General features: G+C 44.2%; 1 protein-coding gene across 1 annotated transcript; it reads left to right on the top strand.

Moving 5' to 3' along the window:
* Nucleotides 1-7,034: 7,034 nt before the first annotated feature.
* Nucleotides 7,035-11,210, top strand: LOC142302033 (beta-1,3-galactosyltransferase 2-like). Its single transcript, XM_075343108.1, has 2 exons — nucleotides 7,035-7,145; nucleotides 9,544-11,210. Exon 2 carries the CDS (start codon nucleotides 9,579-9,581, stop codon nucleotides 10,596-10,598), a length of 1,020 nt encoding a protein of 339 aa, XP_075199223.1. The 5' UTR covers nucleotides 7,035-7,145; nucleotides 9,544-9,578; the 3' UTR covers nucleotides 10,599-11,210.
* The last annotated feature ends 9,012 nt before the right edge of the window (nucleotides 11,211-20,222 follow it).

Below are 20,222 nucleotides of genomic sequence, written 5' to 3'. Positions count from 1 at the left end.
AAAATCAAGACATGCATGACAGACAGGTGTAGGCTTCTTGCCCACAGAAGCCTGGCACTACACTATTGCTTAGTCTGCACAGTCTGGGACTGGGGTTTAAAAGTCACTGGACATCCACGACTTGTTCATGTTAATGAACGCTAGCCAGTCTACACTTTCAAGGGATCATCACAATCTAAAACTTGCAAATGTGGTGCTATCATCCACTAATGAAGAATGTTGTGCAAAGATCACAGATTTTGGGCAGTCCAAAATTATTGGCGAAACCTCATTAATGACAACTTTGTGTTGGACACCCAACTACTTGGCGCGTGAGGTGTTGATCATAGGAGGAGGAAAAAGCAACAGACGTAGTTGATTTGACAGCTAGAAGTTGGGTAGGCCCGGTGGTCCGGGCATTGTAGCGCAGTGAGATTCCCACAGTAATGTATGTGCCTGTTCATGCTAGTAATAGTCAAATTATTTGAATTTTTGCTTCTACTGAGTCGTTTACAATGTTGGCAGATAATGAAAGCTGGGTCATCCTTTTTCATCTAAAAAAAAGGCCAAGGCTAAACAACTCTTCCGACATTGATTGTGCAGGAATCGCCAATGTAAAATCCTCACCTTCCCCCTACTCCTCCTCATCTGCTGAGCTACACAGCTGCGTGCCTCTGGGTTCACACTAAGTGTGATCTACAACTTCATTATCAGGCTCTATGTAGTCCCACTCCTCCTCTTCCTGACCTGACATTACAGGACAGTACGTGTGCGCTACAGGTATCTGACTCTCATCATCATCACCTCCACCCTCGGGGGTTAACATCAGTTGATGAGGGTCAGGATCCTGCTGGGACCCTACTTCGTTTGGGCTAGGATCCAACTCACAAAGATTTTGGGCATCAGTGCAGATGCTTTCCTCCTCTTCAGTCTGGGAATCTTTGGAGCCGACCTTGATGGCCATGGGATAGAATGTGTGAACAGCTCTTGAGACTCGCCCATGTGTGGTTCCCCACAGTCAGTTGCCGGTTGGTGATTTGTGACGCAAGCACAAACAAGTTTAAATGGGATGGCACCTCTGAGGAATGAACTGTGTGTGATGTTGAAGTGCAGGAAGAGGAGGAGAGGCCACTTGATGCAGCCTCATTTCAAAGTTGAAGTGATATGCCGCTGCCAAATAAATCTAGTGCAGTAGGCTGTCCAGTAACGGAAGTTGTTCTAATTTCCTTGGGGATAGGATGAGCTGGTGTTTGCTCACTATTCCTTTGACTAACAGAACTTCCTACCTGTACACCTTCAATACACCGCCTATCCCCCCTTCCACGACAACCTTGTCGTGATTTACCACTCATGGTTAATGTACCCATCTCCTTTCAAAAAATGTTTCCCAACCCTGTGGCCACACCTGTCAGACACCTGACACAAAAGATAAATTATTGATTTCCTTCCTGTGTTTGCAATATTGTGAAGGCACTAAAAAGTACCACAACCTACAAATGAGGTTCACTGCATAATTTGGAGAAGACATGGTAAAGTGCCAAGAAGACTTTTTTAGCTTGTTCAATAGCAAATTTTTAGCAGGAACCACTAACAATACCTAGACATGTATTTCACTGCGTAATTTTGAGCAGGCAATTAAAGTCGCAAAGAAACACTTTTTAGATATTTCCTTAGCACCTTTTGTAGGCCAGGCACCAACAAGTAGCAAAACCTATAACTGTGTTTGCAAATATTTTACCAGGCAATTAAAATTGCCAAGAAACACTCATGATTAAGAACATTTATTGTTCAAAACGCGTAGACCGGACGGTGGACGGTGTCTATGTGTTAACTTTTGGAAGAATAAAGCAAAGGTTTTAATATACTATCTGCAGATGCTTGTCTTCCTCTAACCTTTGCCCTACGCTTAGTTAGACTGGCTCACCAGAACACCAACTAATCCTCTATTCCAGTGTTTCCCAAACTCCAGTCCTCATGGCCTCCAACAAGTCATGTTTTCAGGATTTCCTTACTATTGAACAGGTGATGGAATCATTATCAAGGCATCACCTGTGCTATGTAAGGCCTCTTTCACACGTACGTGCCTCCGGTACGTGTTTGGCAGTTTTCTCACGTACCGCAGACACGTAAACACGTACACCAATGTTACCCTTTGGTAACAGGCACATTAACGTAAATCCAAACGGAACGTGTGTCCGTGTGGATTGTACGTTTGTGCGTGTTTAAAAACGGCCGACATGTCCACGTATCCTCCGGCATCACGGGTGTCACACGGCCCGCACCCGTACCACACGGATGTAGTGTGGATGCGGTCCCGTGTGACACGCGCCGGAGAAACATGTGTCATTATTTTAAAATTAAAAAAACAAATACTCACCTTCTTCAGCCCTGCAGAATCTTCCGCTGCAAACAGTTGCTGCTGTCCGCCGCTCATTATGAGCATGTTAAGGAGGTGGGCGTGATGTCACGGGCGTTGATCTCCGCCCCTCCGCTCGGCCGGAAGCAGCATCAGCGGGGAGTGGGCGTGGCTGGAGCCGGAGATCAGTACCCTGGACAGCAGCAAGGACCACGTGAGTATGTAAATTACCGGTTCTCCGTGTGTTATCGCGTACTTACCTAACGCAACACGCAAGGAAAATACGTGTCTCGCGGCACGTGCGTGATTTTCACGTGAGTGTGAGAGAGGCCAAAAGGAAATCCTAAAAACATGACCTGTTGGGGGTCGTGAGGACTGGAGTTTGGGAAACACTGCTCTAGTCGCTAATGGGATATTGTCCTCACATATTAATGAACTTCTACTTAAACATGGTTAAGAAAAATGGAGCAGAAGACAATCCCATGTACAATTCCATTGGTGCCAATCACTTAAAGAGCTATTCGTTATTTGATAATTCAAAAAGAGCTTGCCCCTGGGAGAAAAAAAAAGGTGTAAATAGATAAAAAAGGTGTGATAGATAAAGGCTGTATGAGCCGGCCATCAGCCAGTCTTTGAAATGCTTTTGAGTGCGGTGGAGTTTGATGGAGAGTTATGTTGTGAGAAGTCGTGCATGGACTATATGAATTGACATCAATTAGGGAGTGTGATAGGCCGCCCTAAAAAGATGTGTTTTTAGGGAATGACTGAAGCTGAGTAAATTGTGGTTCATCCTAGTTTCTTGGGGTAGAGCGTTCCAGAGGATTGGTGCAGCTCGGGAGAAGTCTTGAAGCCGGGAGTGGGAGGTTTAGATTTGTGTGGATGTTAGTCAAAAGTAGTTTGCAGAGACTAGAGAACGGGTAGGGTAATAAACAGAGATGAGGGTGGAGATAAGGGGGGTGCTGCACTGTGGAGAGCTTTGTGGGTGAAAATAAGCAATTTGATTTGGATCCTGTGATATATGGGCAGACAGTGCAATGACTGGCACAGAGTGGAAGCATCCGAGTAACGATTAGCCTAATAAGTGACCCTGGCTGATGCATTAAGGATGGACTGTAGAGGAGAGAGTCTAGTTAGGGGGAGACCAATTAATAGAGAATTGCAGTAGTCAAGGCAAGAGTGGATCAGGGCCACGGTGAGGGTTTTGTTGTTTCCATGGTGAGAAAGCGGCGGATTCTAGAGATGTTCTTGAGGTGCAGGCGGCAGGAGCAGGCAAGAGATTGTATATAGGGGGTGAAGGAGAGATCGATGTCAAGTATAACACCCAGAGAGCGAGCCTGCGGCCTAGGCATTATCATGGTGCAGAAAGTTCCAGACTTTTGGGCATTGTTTGCTATATCTCAACTTTCTGTTGCCTTGTTCATGGGATTGTCCTAGCAAAATCCGGCCTGTTGAAAAGTATGGAACAGCACAATAAATATCACACTCGTATTGCTGTACAACAGCATAAGTACATTACATGTCAATACCAAGCAGTAGATGGGGAGGTGACAGTGGATGGTGAGGTGGAAAAATCACAGACAGAATCTCCAAATTAATTTTCCAGGACATCCAACAGTGTCTACACAACAAGGTCTTGCCAGAAAAGGTACAAGTATTGTATTTTTTTCACAGTAATTAGACAGCACCTTAACTTAAGTTATTCCATCACATACCTGTATGTCATGGTGCCTTAAAATGAAATATGAAATTATTTGTGATGGGGAGGATCATGGTGAGGAAGTCAGCATTTTCCTGGTGGGTCTACCTCACATTGCTCCTGATTAAACTCAAAAGTTGTGAGAGGAGGAAAATGAGATCTTTTGGGACATTTTGCAACAAGACTTCATGGACAGATATTTCAATTTGACCCTGAAAACCTTAATGGATATGGAGTGGGTGACCAAATTTTGTCCTTCTGCCAGTATGAAGGTACACAACGACATGTTTCTTAATGTACACTACTTAAGGCCTCTTTCACACGTCGGTGCTTCTGGTACGTGTATGGTCAGTTTTCTCACATACCGGAGACACGGGCACACGTAGACCCATTAAAATCAATGGGTCTGCGTTCACGTGCGTATTCAGCTATGGACCGTGTGCATGGGTGGAACATATGTGTGCCCATGTGCTCCACACGTCAACATGTCCGTTTTTCTCCGGCATCCCGGTTGTCACACGAAACGCAAATGGACCACACGGAGGTGTTCCGTGTGACACGCGCCGGAGAAAACACACGTGTCTGAGAAAAAAATAACAAAACTTTACTTACCTTCTCCAGTCCTGCAGTCTCTGCCACAGCTGTCACTTGCTTCCGACCGCCACTCATTATTCTCATTGAATATTCACTTCACCGCGGCCGGAAGCAGCAGCAGCGGGGAGTCGGCAGGACCAGAGGCCGAAGATCAGCACCACAGGCAGCGAAGCCAGGGACAGGTGAGTAGAAAGTTCCCGTTCTCTGTGTGTCATCATGGATAACACATGGAGAACACACGTGAGCCATAAACACGGCTCACGGAGGGCAAAACGCACCTTTGACACATCCGTGGAAAACGTGCGTGGTTTTTCACGGGCGTATGAAAGAGGCCTAATTCATAATATTCTTTATCTAGAATAACAAGGTCATAGAAAATAGATCACAGAAGCCACAGCAGCCACTCATTTCAGTGGTGAACATACCTGCTAGCTGGTTTATAATGAGGGCAATCTAGCTCATTGACCAAAACTCGAGGCTCTGGGGGGCCCCTGGCCAGATTGCCCTCATCATACGCAGCGTGCTGGGCAGGGAGCGACCTTGCCGCTCCGCACAGTGTAGGCAGTGGAAAACAGAAATCTGTCCTCTGCTCTCTGTCCAGCACTTTCTCTGTGACACAGGCGCTTGCACATTGATGACGTCAGCACACCGAGTGCACCTGTGTCATTTGAAAAGTACCCGGCAGGAGAAGCAGCAGCACAGGGGGGAAGGCCCGTACAGAGAGGTGAGGGGTGACAAATAGCCTGAGGAGGGTACAATAAGAAATGGGAAGTAAGGGGTGACTAATAACCTGAGGAGGGGACAATAAGGAGGGGGAGGTGAGGGGTGACAAATAGCCTAGGAGGGGACAATAAGGAGGGGAAGGTGAGGGCTGACAAATAGCTTGAGGAGGTGGACAATGTAAGGATTGGGATCAGAAGAGGGTGGAAGAGGTGCTTCAGGGCCTTTTGATGAATGCGTGGGAAGGGGGGAGAGGGGGACATTATATGTGAATTTTAAGGCAACTTGACAGGTAGCCTCCAGCTGCATTCACATCTGTATGTCAATATTCCCTACCTAACCAGCCCTGTGTAATGCTTTTCACTAAAATTAATGTTTAAGAAAAGCATTTATAAACTGCGTTGTTTCTGTGATAATTAGCGCCTTGACTAGTCAATGGGGCGTTGTTTCCCCAGTCTAGTTGGCCTGTTTCTAGGTTATCACACCCTGTGGGCGAAATAACATGATTTCCAAAAGCCGGCGTCACCGCCAACCCCTTAAAATTTGTGCATGTGCTCGACTGTGCTCTCTCACATTGAATCTCATCTGAAGTCAGGTGTCCACGTCCCGGCTTCAGAGAGGCGCACTGCACATAATCATAAGAACAGCTTCTGCACTCCTGATCATGCGCAGTGCACATCTCTGAAGCCGGGATGTGTACACCCAACTTCAGATGAGATTCAATGTGGATGAACACAGCTGTGCGCATGAACAAAATTTCCAGGGGTTAGTGGAGACGCTGTCTTGTGGAAAACATGTTATCATGACCACAGGGGTGTGATAACTTGGAAAGAGAGCCGACTAGACAAAGGGAAACAACACCCCATCGACTAGTCAAGGCCCTAATTAGCATAGAAACAGCGCAATTTATAAATATTTTTATTTTAAAACATTCATTTTAGTGAATAACATTATACAGGGCTGATTAGGCAGGGCATTTTGACATACAGATGTAAATGCTGCTGGAGGGCATAAAGGGACCTGACAGGTTCCCTTTAAAGAGTATTGAATGGTAGAGGAGGATGCTAAGTTTCTCCTAGCTTCCTCTCCACAATTCATTATATGGCCTCATAGCCGCATCCTCACCCCATCATTACATGGCCCTCATAGCATCCCCCACCCCACAATTCATTATATGGCCCTTAATGTCCTTCCCACCCCACAATTCATTAAATGGCCCTGGTTATGCTTGTCCTCCACACCCCACAATTCATTATGAAGCTACCGGGGACACATGACAGGGACTAAGGCTATGTGCACCCGTTCAGGATTTGCAGCATAAAATTGTGCTGCAAATCCTGATGTGTTGGTAGTAAGAACACTGCGTAAAATACGCGTTTTGCTTGTAACTGTAAAACACTGCGTATTTTCCACTACAAAATCACAGTGTGTGCAAATAGCCTTAAAATTAATTGGGGGGGGGGTGTCACAGAGACTGATTAGTTTATATTTATTCGGCGGCAGAGATTATAATTAATGGGGGCACAGTCCCGGCTTATTTATCCCTTTATATTGTGAATAGTGGGTGGCTAATTGTGTAATATATAGTCTAGCACATATTTACATTCAGTGGCACAGTCTAGGGGACTTTTTATAAAGGAGGTAAATGTATGTATACAATATATGTGACCTTTCTATTTTCAGGGCTGCGGTGATCAGTGTGACAAGACGAGTCGTGGCTGGAAGATGGCGACATGAAGATCTGACCAGATGGAGAAGAGACAACAGAAAATAACAAAGCAGATGAGACGTCAGTGGGAAGTAACTTTCTGAAAATATTTATCCTGTACTATATGACTTGGAGTATTGCTGTTATTTGTTAAATCCCTTAAGCCATATTCTCACATTTGTGTGATATGTCCATGTGCTGACAGACTTTTTTATCAAACGGCTCACAGACTCCTAGAACTTCGTAGATCCATTCACATATCTGTGAAAATGACAGATCCGAGAATGAGATCTGCGAGACTTGGAGCATGTGCTGTTCTGAGCCTATTATAAGGAATAGGACATACTCCATGTGTCTGAGAAAAAAAAATATCAGACAGTACACCGACACTGCACACAGATGCGGGAATGTAGCCTTATTATGTATAAGACAGTCCATTAGTATTTAGTGTACTCACTATGTAAAGCACCATCCTTAATTACATAGTTTTCCCTTTTATGTATAACATTGTACCTTATTAGCATCCTTTCTAGTTATGTATGGTGCTGTCCCTTATTATATAGTGTCCTCTTGTTATGTATAGGACCATCTCTTATATAGCATATTCTTGTTGCTTTTGTTATTCACAGCGCCCTCTCTTTATTATATAATCCTCACTTGTTAGATATAAAATGACTGCCTGACAGGACATCACCTTCTTCATTAGAAAATAAGCCTTACCATGTTCCATCAGCCGTCATGTCATTTTATATCTAACAAGAGAGGACACTATGAAATAAAGAGAGGGCGCAATAAATTGCAAAAATAACAAGAGAATGCAAAATGTAAGGTATGTTGCTGTATGGCACGGTGGCTCAGTGGTTAGCACTGCAGTCTTGCAACGCTGGGGTCCTGGGTTCAAATCCCACCAAGGACACCATGTGCAAGGAGTTTGTATGTTCTCCCCGTGTTTGCGTGGGTTTCCTCTCATACTCCAAAGACATACTGATAGGGACATTAGATTGTGAGCCCCAATGGGGACAGTATTGCCAATGTATGTAAAGCGCTGTGGAATTAATAGCGCTATATAAATGAATAAAATTATTATTACATAACAAAAGAGGGCACCATGTAATATAAATGTATATACATATATATCTGCAACTTTGTTGCCATAAAATAAAGTGGGGACCCTGGCACAATTTCTTGCACAGGGGACCCAAGCTGTCAGTGTCCGCCCCTGACTCATTTTATGCTTATAGAGGAGTTGTGCCCCTCACAATATCAGGTGAGCGCTTCCCCCTCACTCTTTCTCCCATTTGTACACGGTTAAGACCCTATTGCACTTTTTTTTTTAATCTTTCCAGCCTCTTTTACAATTTTGGAAAGTTGTCACAGTGCATCATTAAGGTGGAGAAAGCTACGGATTATATGTGCAAACTTTTAGGATGAGAAATCAAAGAAAATGATAATGTAATAATATTTATACAAAATAAAAACGGATTGGAGAATAAAACATAAACAGTGGAACCTCGGTTTACGAGTAACTTGGTGCGCGAGTATTTCGCTACACGAGCAAAGCCTGCTGTAAATTTGTAACTCAGTTTACGAGAAAGCTTTGCTGAACGAGCAAATACTCACCGCACACACTTCCGGTTCCGTACTTTAACCGCGCTCCGACCCACTCTTGCAGTCCGCACAAACACGCATAAACACACACAAACACGCACGCACACACATATTATGCTCACCTTACCTTCCGTTCCATCACCGGCCTCGCCAGTACAGGATGTGTATCGAGTAACCATCGCGACAATGGAGGAACTTCTGCTGTCAGCCGCTTCTCAAAGGCAGTGCGTTGACCAATCAGAGGCAAGCGGCTCCTGTCTTTGACGTCAGCGCTCTGACAGTGGAAGCTCCGGCATCGGTCGCTATGGTTACCCGATACACATCCTGTACCGGTGAACTACAAGAACCAGGAGGCCGGCAATGGAATGGAATGTAAGGTGAGCATAATATGTGTGTGTGTGTGCGTCTTTGTCTGTGTTTGTGTGTGTTTGTGTGTGTTTGTGCGTGTGTGGAATGGCACAAAAGGGGACCAGGATGTGACATTGAACAAGTTGTGGAACAAATTGTCTGAGCTTGCATTATTTCCTATGGGAAAATTTGTTTTGCTAGATGAGTAACTTGGTTTACAAGCACACTCCCAGAACGGACTATGCTCTTAAACCAAGGTTCCACTGTACGTAAATTTACATAGAAAAAGTATTGAGAATTTATCATCATGAAGAGTCTCTTTGGAAATGTACAAATATTGAGGCTAAGAAGCTTCAAGTTACTTCAGAGCCTTTGTGGTCTATGGGAAATATACAGATTTTGCATTCATGACTGGTTACTTCTCATCATTGTGTACACATTAGAAATATAAATAATGGAGACACATTTAATCTAATGTCAAAGATTTTACATAGTTTCTGTGTTAACTTTTTACATTTTCTGTCATTTTTACAGAAATCTTGGTGAGGTCCTAATCGTTGGAGGACAAAATGAATGGGAGAATTTGCTTCCAGAAATGTTTTATCTTATTTTTCTTGATCCTTGTGTTCATGTTTGGGTATTACCTCTACAACAAAAAACAAATAACAATAATCAACAATTGTATTGAAGATTCTATAAAATTACAGGAGAGAACCAAACCTGTGAATAATATGACTTACCCGGCGTTCACGCACCCCCTGGCTCCTCCGTACCCATTTCCATACAAGTTCCTCATCAACCAGCCGGACAAGTGCAAGAACCGGAAGCCTTTCCTTGTTCTAATGGTGGTCGTTCGATGCCAGGACTTAGAGTCTAGACATACAATACGAGAAACCTGGGGTAATGAAAGTAGTTATGACGTTGAGGTGGTTAGGATTTTTCTGGTGGGTCTACCTCAGATTGCTCCTGCCCAAACCCAGGATTTGTTAGAAGAGGAAAGTGAGATGTTTAAGGACATTGTACAAGAAGACTTCATGGACACCTATTACAATTTGACCTTGAAAACCTTAATGGGTATGGAGTGGGTGACCAAATTCTGTCCTTCTGCCAGATATGCCATGAAGGTTGACAGTGACATGTTTCTAAATGTAGACTACTTGATTCATAATGTTCTTTACCCAGACGTTCCAGTTCGTACAAATTACTTTACTGGAGCCATAATTAAGGACTCTAGACCTGTGAGGTACAAGGCTTCTAAGTCATATGTACCTATGGAAATTTATCCAAATAATACCTACCCACCCTACTGCACTGGTGCTGGATATGTTTTTTCACTTGACATGGCTCAAAAAATCTATGATGTGGCCCAAGAAATTAGGGTTATTCCCGTGGAAGATGCTTTTATGGGAATTTGCTTGTATGAACTCCACATTCCTATTAGTGAATCCCCTACAGGTTCATTCATCATCTACAGGCTTAATTATGACCACTGCAAATTTAGGAAAGTTGTCAGGGTGCAGGATTATTCTGGAGAAGAACTAAGGAAAATATGGGCCGACTTTCAAGCTAAGAAGTCCCAGAATTGCTAAGAAAATAGGAACTTTTATTAGAATAAAGATTGTGTTTCCTCCCAAAACATAACATGACAGATGGTCTTGGTGTATGGAACAGCAATACACAATTTCTATCAACATTAGATATCGAATGAAAATTAATGTTGGCAAAGTGTCCAGTATTTTGACTATTAAGGTCATGGGTAAAAAAATCAGAAGTGGTGCTCATGTTTCTATTATACTGAGGGAAAAAACTCACCAAATACTCCATGTGTACACTTTGCTTAAGATTCATGTGGAAAAAAATATTACTCTGAGATGAACAGACTTCAGTGAAATATGTCCTTGATTTTTCCGGTGCCACTCTACTTTTACAGCACAGTCCTAGAGATCATTACTGGTCCCTTGAATCTCTTTAGTGAACAATGTCCGATGGCCATTCCTACACTTCTGAGTGGCACTGTAGACAACATCATGAAACTTTCCATAACTGTTTAATCAACTACCATATTTTTTTGTTTTATAAGACGTACCGAATAATAAGGCACACCCCCAATTTAGAGGAATAAAAAGGTTAAAAAAAAAATGGGGTCCACTTTATAATCCGGTGATGGCTTACCGGGAATGAGGGTGGTAGCGGTGGTGGAGTGAGGGTCACAGGAGGCAGGGGTCGTGCTGGAGTACGGTGATGGTGCGGGCAGTGCAGAGGGGGGCCCAGATACTCGCGGCAGGTGGTGGTGTTGTCCTGGGGCTGCGAGCGCTGCTCTGTCTTGGGGCCACGGGTGCTGCTCTGTCTTGGGCCGCGGGCGCTGGTCTGTGCTGAGGCTGCTTGCTCTGCTCTGTGCTAGGGCAGTAGGTGCTGCTCCGTTCTGGTGCTCGCTGCAGGCGGTGAAGATGTCAGAGAATTGACAGACGGAGTTGGCACGTGCGCAGATTGAGTTATCGGCTCAATGACAAGCTGAGATCTCATCTGTGCATGCACCACTTCCGGACACCATTTTTCTTAAGTCCGCTGCTGAGACATCAATGGGCTGTATGTGGCGCGTGCGCAGATGAGAACTTGAGCCGAGAGCTCCATCTGCACATACGCCAACTGTGGGCATTATTATCTGAATCCCTCACTGTCAACATCTTCAGAATGGCCTGTGCCTCACCACCCACCACTCAGAGCCGCACAGAACCGAGCCGCACAGAGCAGTTCTGCCTGCCTGCCTGGTACAGAGCAGCACTCGCAGCACAGCGCACAGCATTGTCTTGCCTCCTGTGACCCCTCTTCACCACCCCCCCGTAAGCTACGTTCAGATTTTAAGACGCACCCCTCATTTTCCTCCCAAATTTTATTATCCGAAAAATACGGTAACTTCCAGTCTATGGTTTAACACACACTCTGAATCCAGTTTGCAATATAAACATAGGAAATGGTGCAAATTGAAATACAAGAAATTGAAAAAGGAGTTAAGGATTAGTCAGCAATCAGTTTGGAACATTCATATCATTGTTAAATTCACATAGCAAAAAACAAAGAAAAAATGGGTCAACTCACAATTCCAGAGGTTGCATGAATCTTCCTACTGATATATATGCCCCGGATCCCGACGCGGACTCCACGGTATTCCATTGTGATAAAAATCAAAGGCAGTAAACCCATTGACTTAATATAGCAGTCTTCACATTTTGGCATGGTGTCACTTTCTTGAAGATGTAGACCTTAAAGAAGGCGACACTATGCCGAAACGCGGCACATACTTTTAGTTTCTTATTTTTAAATCTAGGTAATTTTTTACAGTGAAGAATTGTGCTAGACAGACTTTTAAGCTATGAAATCTAAGAAGTGCTATGAAAATAAGAAGATTGCTATAGAAACTAAAAAAACTGAAGAAAACAAATTTCATAATTAAAAAAACTCTTCTGAAATTTACACAATGCGCTTTATACATACAGTTATGCTCGAAAGTGTTGGCACCCGTGAAATTGTTCCAGAAAATGAAGTATTTCTCACTGAAATTACTGCAAGTGCGCATGTTTTGTCATTCACGTGTTTATTTCCTTGGTGTGTATTGGAACAACACAACAAAAAACTGGGATAAAAAGGAAAATTGGACATAATGTCACAAAAATACAAAAATGGTGTGGCCAAAATTGTTAGCACCCTCAACTTAATATTTAGTTGCACACCCTTTTCAATAAATAACTGCAATCAATCGCTTTATTTTTTATAGACAAGTGCATCTCAATAAATTAGAATATCATCAAAAAGTTAATTTATTTCAGTATTTCAATACAAAAGGGAAACACATATATTATATAGAGTCATTACACACAGAGGATCTATTCCTATATATTATATAGCGTCATTACACACAGAGGGATCTGTTTCTATATATTATATAGAGTCATTACACACAGATGGATCTATTCCTATATATTATATAGAGTCATTACACACAGAGGGATCTATTCCTATATATTATATAGAATCATTATGTGGCGCCCTGGCCTAGCCAGGTCGTCACAGATAACACACACACACCCCCACCCCCATTAGACAGGGACACCAGCCAAACACAAAACCCTTGTTGCCTCCCTCCAGTGTCTGATGTCCACACCAGGTGCGGCGGGGCTAAGAGGTTGGCTCCACCCACCAAGGAGTTCACAGGCCTGGAGGTGGGAAAAGTGACAGATCAGTGTAGTAGTTTGAAGTGAACACTTGGGTGTCTGGGTAGTGGCCCAGGCACTGACAGCAAGGTTGGCAGACGGTGGTGGCCATCTGCAGGAGTGGTGGATCGACGCGGAACCGTAGGACCGGGGTCGGGCGACGGCCCTCCGGTACTGACCGGGGAGCAAAGTGAAGCCAGCACACACAGGCAGGGCCATCGGACCCCGACCAGGCTTGGAGCCGCCGACAATAGTCAGATCCAAATGTGACTGGAACCCCAGGGGTTTCACAACAGCAAAAGTCCTGATTGAAGGCAACCGCCCACACCGTGAGGGTATACAGCTACCGCCTAAGGCTAGAGACCCAAGGGCCAGCGCCTGCGGGCAAACGGGCTCCTCTGGTACCCATACACCGGGGAGCGGACGACCGTTGGGAATCCATAGTAGTCAGAAGGAGAACATCAAGGTGCAGGGAAAGACAGCCGCCATCACCTGTCCGGGGAGAAACACTGCAGCCGGCTGCGGGACCCGTCCATCCAGCCGTTTGGTTTACCGAGGACTTTGTACCTTTTTTGCTGAGTGAGTACACCCGTGCCATCCGCCACCGTGCCACGCTGTCCCTGCGACCATGCACCTCACCGACCCTGCCTCCCCGTCACCACATCACCGGGCCCCGGGACCACCGACCCCTACCCTCGGAGGGGGGAAACAACATCCCAGCTGCTCCCTAACATCGCTCCCGGGATCCCCGTCACCAGCAGCGGTGGTGCCTATCTTCACCACGACCCATGGGTGGCGTCACAAACTAAATCCCCCAAACCAATCACCCCTTTTTCACTCACGGGCGAGGAGCGCCGCTCGAGTCCCCGGATCCGGCCCACCGCTCGAGTCACCGAGCAGCCATCGCAGCAGCGCCGGACCCGAGCGTTAATGAGCGCGCGGCGGCGTCCTCCCCACCCGCGACAACTTGGCGTCACGAACAGGATCCGAACCTGTGCGGGGAAAGAGACACTGCTGCCGGCTGCGGGACCCGTCCATCTAGCCATTTGGTTTACCGAGGACTTTGTACCTTTCTTGCTGAGTGAGTACACCCGTGCCATCCGGCACCGTGCTGCGCTGTCCCTGCGACCCTGCACCTCATCGACCCTACCTCCCCGTCACCACATCACTACGACCTGTGGGTGGCGTCACGGACTAAATCCCCCAAACCAACCACCCATTTCACTCACGGGCGAGGAGCGCCGCTCGAGTCCCCGGATCCGGCACACCGCTCGAGCCACCGAGCAGCCATCGCAGCAGCGCTGGACCCGAGTGTTAGCGAGTGCGCGGCGGCGTCCTCCCCGCCCGCGACAATTACACACAGAGGGATCTATTCCCATATATTATATAGAGTAATTACACACAGAGTAATCTATTTCTATAAATTATATAGAGTCATTACACACAGAGGGATCTATTCCTATATATTATATAGAGTCATTACACACAGAGGGATCTATTTCTCTATATTATATAGAATAATTACACACAGAGGGATCTATTTCTATATATTATATAAAGTCATTACACACAGAGGGGTCTATTTACATATATTATATAGAGTTATTACACACAGAGTGATCTATTTCTATATATTATATAGAGTCATTACACACAGAGGAATCTATTCCTATATATTATATAGAGTCATTACACACAGAGGGATCTATTTCTATATATTATATAGTCATTACACACAGAGGGATCTATTCCTATATATTATATAGAGTAATTACGCACAGAGGGATCTATTCCTATATATTATATAGAGTCATTACACACAGAGGGATCTATTTCTACATATTATATAGTCATTACACACAGAGGGATCTATTCCTATATATTATATAGAGTCATTACACACAGAGTAATCTATTTCTATATATTATATAGTCATTACACACAGAGGGATCTATTCCTATATATTATATAGAGTCATTACACACAGAGTAATCTATTTCTATATATTATATAGAGTCATTACACACAGAGGGATCTATTCCTATATATTATATAGAGTCATTACACACAGAGGGATGTATTAATATATATTATATAGAGTCATTACACACAGAGGGATCTATTCCTATATATTATATAGAGTCATTACACACAGAGGGATGTATTAATATATATTATATAGAGTCATTACACAGTTAATGTTGATGATTATTAACTTTTTGATGATATTCTAAATTATTGAGCTGCACTTGTATTTGTCAATGTTCTATTTTTGCCGATATCAAGCTGTATCAGTGGAAAAATAAACAAACTGTTTTTACCATTCTATTTTTATTATGACTGTAAAAAAATTACTAAAATACATTTAAAAATTTGTTTCCTATTTTGTAAAAAATATTTTTATATGCAGAACATTTTTTTTTATGGGATTGAGTAGTAACAGTAATTTGGATGAACAGTGGCATTTTAATATTTTTTTGACCTGTTATTTTATTTATTTATTCATTTTTTTTCACTTGTCTTGCAAAATGTACCTTTCAAGACTCATTTGAAAATTAGAATATTTATATTCTAATTTTAATTTCCTTGTAACTGAGGCTGGAAGATTAACCCCAGTTACAAAGTAAATGCAGCATCGTGGCTGATTAAAAGGTACCTGTAAGCAGGTTTCTGCTATGTAATCTGATGAGAACATGCTGCAGGAGTTGACACAGATTTCAGAGATGTATCTCTTATCACACTCAGTACAGTTGTTTACCAGCAATGTTTGTTTTAGCTTCAGGAGATTATAATTGCCAGACTAGGTCAGAGAGAAATCAGCTAGTCCAGCACACCCCCTGCTGTGCTTAGTAGCTCACTGTCTATAGACATTGTACAACCCCTGGCAAAAATTATGGCCTCCCCTGGCTCTGAGGATGTTTATTCAGTTGCTTACTTTTGTTTAAAAAAAAGCAGATCACAGACGGCACAAAACTAAAGTAATTTCAAATGTCAACTTTCCGGCTTTAAGAAACACTAAAAAAATCATGAAAACATGATGTTCAGCCAGTAACGGTTACTTTTCAAGACAAAACAGGGGGAAAAAAAATATGGAATCACTCAATTATGAGGAAAAATTATGGAATCATGAAAAACAAACACAAAAGAACCTTCCAATACATCACTAGTATCTTGTTGCACCACCTCTGGCTTTTATAACAGCTTGCAGTCACTGAGGCATGGACTTAATGAGTGACAAACAGTCCTCTTCATCAATCTGGCTCCAACTTTCTCTGATTGCTGTTGCCAGATCAGCTTTGCAGGTTGAAGCCTCGTCATGGACCATTTTCTTCAACTTCCACCAAAGATTTTCAATTGGATTGAGATCCGGACTATTTGCAGGCCATGACATTGACCTTATGTGTCGTCTTTCAAGGAATGTTTTCACGGTTTGTGCCCTATGGAAGGATGTTAATACATCTTGATAAATGATTTCATCATCCCCCAAACATCCTTTCAATTGATGAAATAAGAAAAGTGTCCAAAATTGCAATGTAAACTTGGGCATTTATTGAAGATGTAATGACAGCCATCTCCCCAGTGCCTTTACCTGACATGCAGTCCCATATCAATGACTGTGGAAATTTACATGTTCTCTTCAGACAGTCATCTTTTTATTGTTTAGCTTTTGTGTATGTATATCCCATTTCCTTTAGGCGGTTTCTTACAGTTCGGTCACTGACATTGACTCCAGTTTCCTACCATTCGTTCCTCATTTGTTTTGTTGTGCATTTCCTGTTTTGGAGACATATTGCTTTAAGTTTCCTGTCTTGACGCTTTGATGTCTTCCTTGGTCTACCAGTATGTTTGCCTTTAACAACCTTCCCATGTTGTTTGTATTTGGTCCAGATTTTAGACACAGCTGACTGTGATCAACCAACATCGTTTACAACATTGTCTGATGATTTACTCTCTTTTAAGAGTTTGATAATCCTCTCCTTTGTTTCAATTGACATCTCTCCTGTTGGAGCCATGATTCATGTTAGTTCACTTGGTGCAACAGCTCTCCAAGGTGTGATCACTAATTTTTTTAGATGCAAACTAACGAGCAGATCTTATTTGATGCAGATGTTAGTTTTGGGAATGAAAATTTACAGGCTGATTCCATAGTTTTTTCCTCATAATTGAGTGATTCTATAATTTTTACCCCTGTTTGGTCTTAAAAAGTAACCATTACTGGCTAGCACACCATGTTTTCATGATTTTTTTAGTGTTTCTTAAAGATAGAAAGTTGCCATTTGAAATGACTTTAGTTTTGTACCATGTCTGTGATCTGCTTTTTTTAAACAAAAGTAAACAACTGAATGAAGATCCTCAGAACTAGGTGAGTCCATAATTTTTGCCAGGGGTTGTATATAGAGAGCCTAGTGTGGGTTAAGTTTTCTGAACTTTCTGCATTTTAAATCTAAAAAACTTTGATTATGTCAGAACAGCTGCAACAAGTAAAATAAGTGATACATCATTGGATTCATGGTCACTTTGATTACAAAATGCTGCTCTCGGATGAGGTAGCAAAAACTTGATGACATATTTACTTTAACAGAGCTGTCTGAGTCTCCTATGACCCAGTAACCACTGTTCCTTCCCTATACACAGTCAGTGCTGGCCTTAGCCTAAACAGTTCCCTGTGCAAAACTGCCCTTTGGTGCCCCCACCCTACTGATTTTTTACCCAGTTTTCCAGGACACAAACGAGGAGAGGAGGCCATTTTTTTTATATCCTGAGAAAATTGATCTCTTCAAATGTATTGATAATAAACTCCTCCAAATTTGTGCTGGAGAATCTGCACCTCAAATCCACATAAATGTTACCATGTCTGAGCTCATCCGTATGAGGGTCTTCTGATCTCGTCCATTTATGGTGTATCCCTGGATAATACATTATGGATAATGTAGCACCCAGGGGGCACGGGATTTTGCACCTGAGTTACTCATCACCGGGCTGGTGTGATGATCCAAGATGTCGCGGTGGTCTGCCCGGCTTCGTGCCCTGAGGTGTACACCAATAAAGAGGGAGGATGATGAGGGTAGTAGCAGTAAGATTGTCGTGACGCCACCTGTGATACGCGGCCAGAGATGAGCCGCCGCTGCTGTCGCTGTCCTCCGGGGCGGATGGTAGTAGCAGCAGAGATGGTGTTGCTCCCCACAGGTGGAGCGGACCCCGGGGAGGATGATGAGGGGAATAGTGATGGCGTAGGCCTTTAACACCAAGGAGTTGGACAGCGGCGCCGGTAGTAAGAGTCCAAGTGAAATGCTGCAGTTCCAGGTGTCTTTACACACTCTTTATGCCGCTCGCCCGGGCAGTACTAGTCACTCGCTGTGATGGGCACCGTCAACCTCGGATAAATTAGAAGCAGTCACCGGTGTTTGAAAGAAGAAGTCCTTTGTCAGAGTTGCCTTTCCAGAAGGGAGGAACTCGGCTGAGCGCCCTGTCTGCTCCAAGCCGCAGGCCCTGTGAAGAGAAGAAAGGTGATGGTGTCGTCTCGCAGAACTTGTGTCCCGGGTAGACTGACTGAAGATTGTGTGAGGGTGCTCCTACTTCTACCTTAAGTGGAACCCACCCCCCAGGTAGCTGGCATCAGTGACCGGGGAAGTCCCATGACTCTTGATGGCCACTCCCCTGCCTACCCTGAACCATCCCCTCCTGTGAGAAGGCTCCTAAGCTATATGTAAGGTGTGAAATGTGGAACACCGGTGATTAACCAGCTCCTTACCCGAGGTAAATATCGCCCGTGAAATATGGTGTAATACTCTGTAGCGACTGAAACCTCAGGAGCGCCACAGATTGTACTTGCAGATCTCACCAATGGGGCCCACAGGTATCTGGAGAATGAGGCACTGATGATTTTTGTGGGGAGATGGTATATATTTTTGTGTACACATGGATGGATGAGAGTTCTGCCATCTCTGTACTGAGAGCGGCGCAGGTCGTGGCCACATTGGTGTGATCAGCAGCTACTAATAAAATCCTGTGGATAAATGTACAGGATGAGAATAACAAAACCATAGAAGAAAAAATCCCTATAAAAACAGTATTTTATTAAGTCTCATTTAAAAATTACATCCAGTAATTGTACCCTACACCCCTTAAAAAAAGTGGGGTTTCCATCACAGAGGGAAGTAATTATCATGGTTTGTGCGGGGCAGGAGTGAAAAAAGCCGGAGCTATAGCCCCTTGATGACTGCACTCAGTAAAGTTATGTCCTATTTTTACGTGACTTAACGACCAGGGACGTATTTTTACTGCCTAAAATTCATTTGATTGCCATGGCCAAAGCAACGGCTTTCAAATGATGCCCCCTTCTGTTTCTTACAGATGGGGACCCTTGCTTGACCCCAGGGTCTCCGGATCGCACTATCTGTGAGGTGCTGCAGCAGCACCATATCATAGGCTGCAGACAACAAAACACGCCCCCCCCCTGCAGCACTGATTGGAGCGATCGTGCTATGATGCGCAATCGCTCCAATCAGTGTGCAGGGAGAGCGATCTGAGCTGGCGGTGAGTGCCCTCCCTAGGCTTGTTTTGGCCTGGAGAGCCCTCCAGCAGCATGTCTGTGCCGTGCACCTGACTCGCCCACCCAAGGGCTGTGGGACACCCGGTGCCGGGCCGGACTAGTCCGGTGGTAGTCAGTGGTGGCTGGGCCCGGCTCCATGGCCCTGGTGGGTGTCAGTAGAATATGTGGCTTGAATTAAAGTTTGTGTTCGTGACGCCACCTGTGGTCTGCGGCTATTAAGCCGCCGCTGCTGTGTGAGGCCTCCGGGGTGATGTTATGGCAGCAATGGTGGTACTGCTCCCCACAGGTGGAGCGGAACCCCGGGAACACTGTTAGTGCTCGTGAAAGTCTATGGTGTTGTGTGGCTAACACGGTGCAGGGCCGACAGGCAATGAAAGAACCAGGCACAAACAGCAGTCTCTTTACCTTTTCCTCTTTTACTTTGGGAACAGTCCAGTCCTGGGAGACCGTTA

This window comes from Anomaloglossus baeobatrachus, chromosome 4, assembly GCF_048569485.1.
Source record: "Anomaloglossus baeobatrachus isolate aAnoBae1 chromosome 4, aAnoBae1.hap1, whole genome shotgun sequence".
Lineage (NCBI taxonomy): Eukaryota > Metazoa > Chordata > Amphibia > Anura > Aromobatidae > Anomaloglossus > Anomaloglossus baeobatrachus.
Note: the sequence above shows the minus strand (reverse complement) of the source record. Positions and strands in the feature narration are given on the sequence as shown.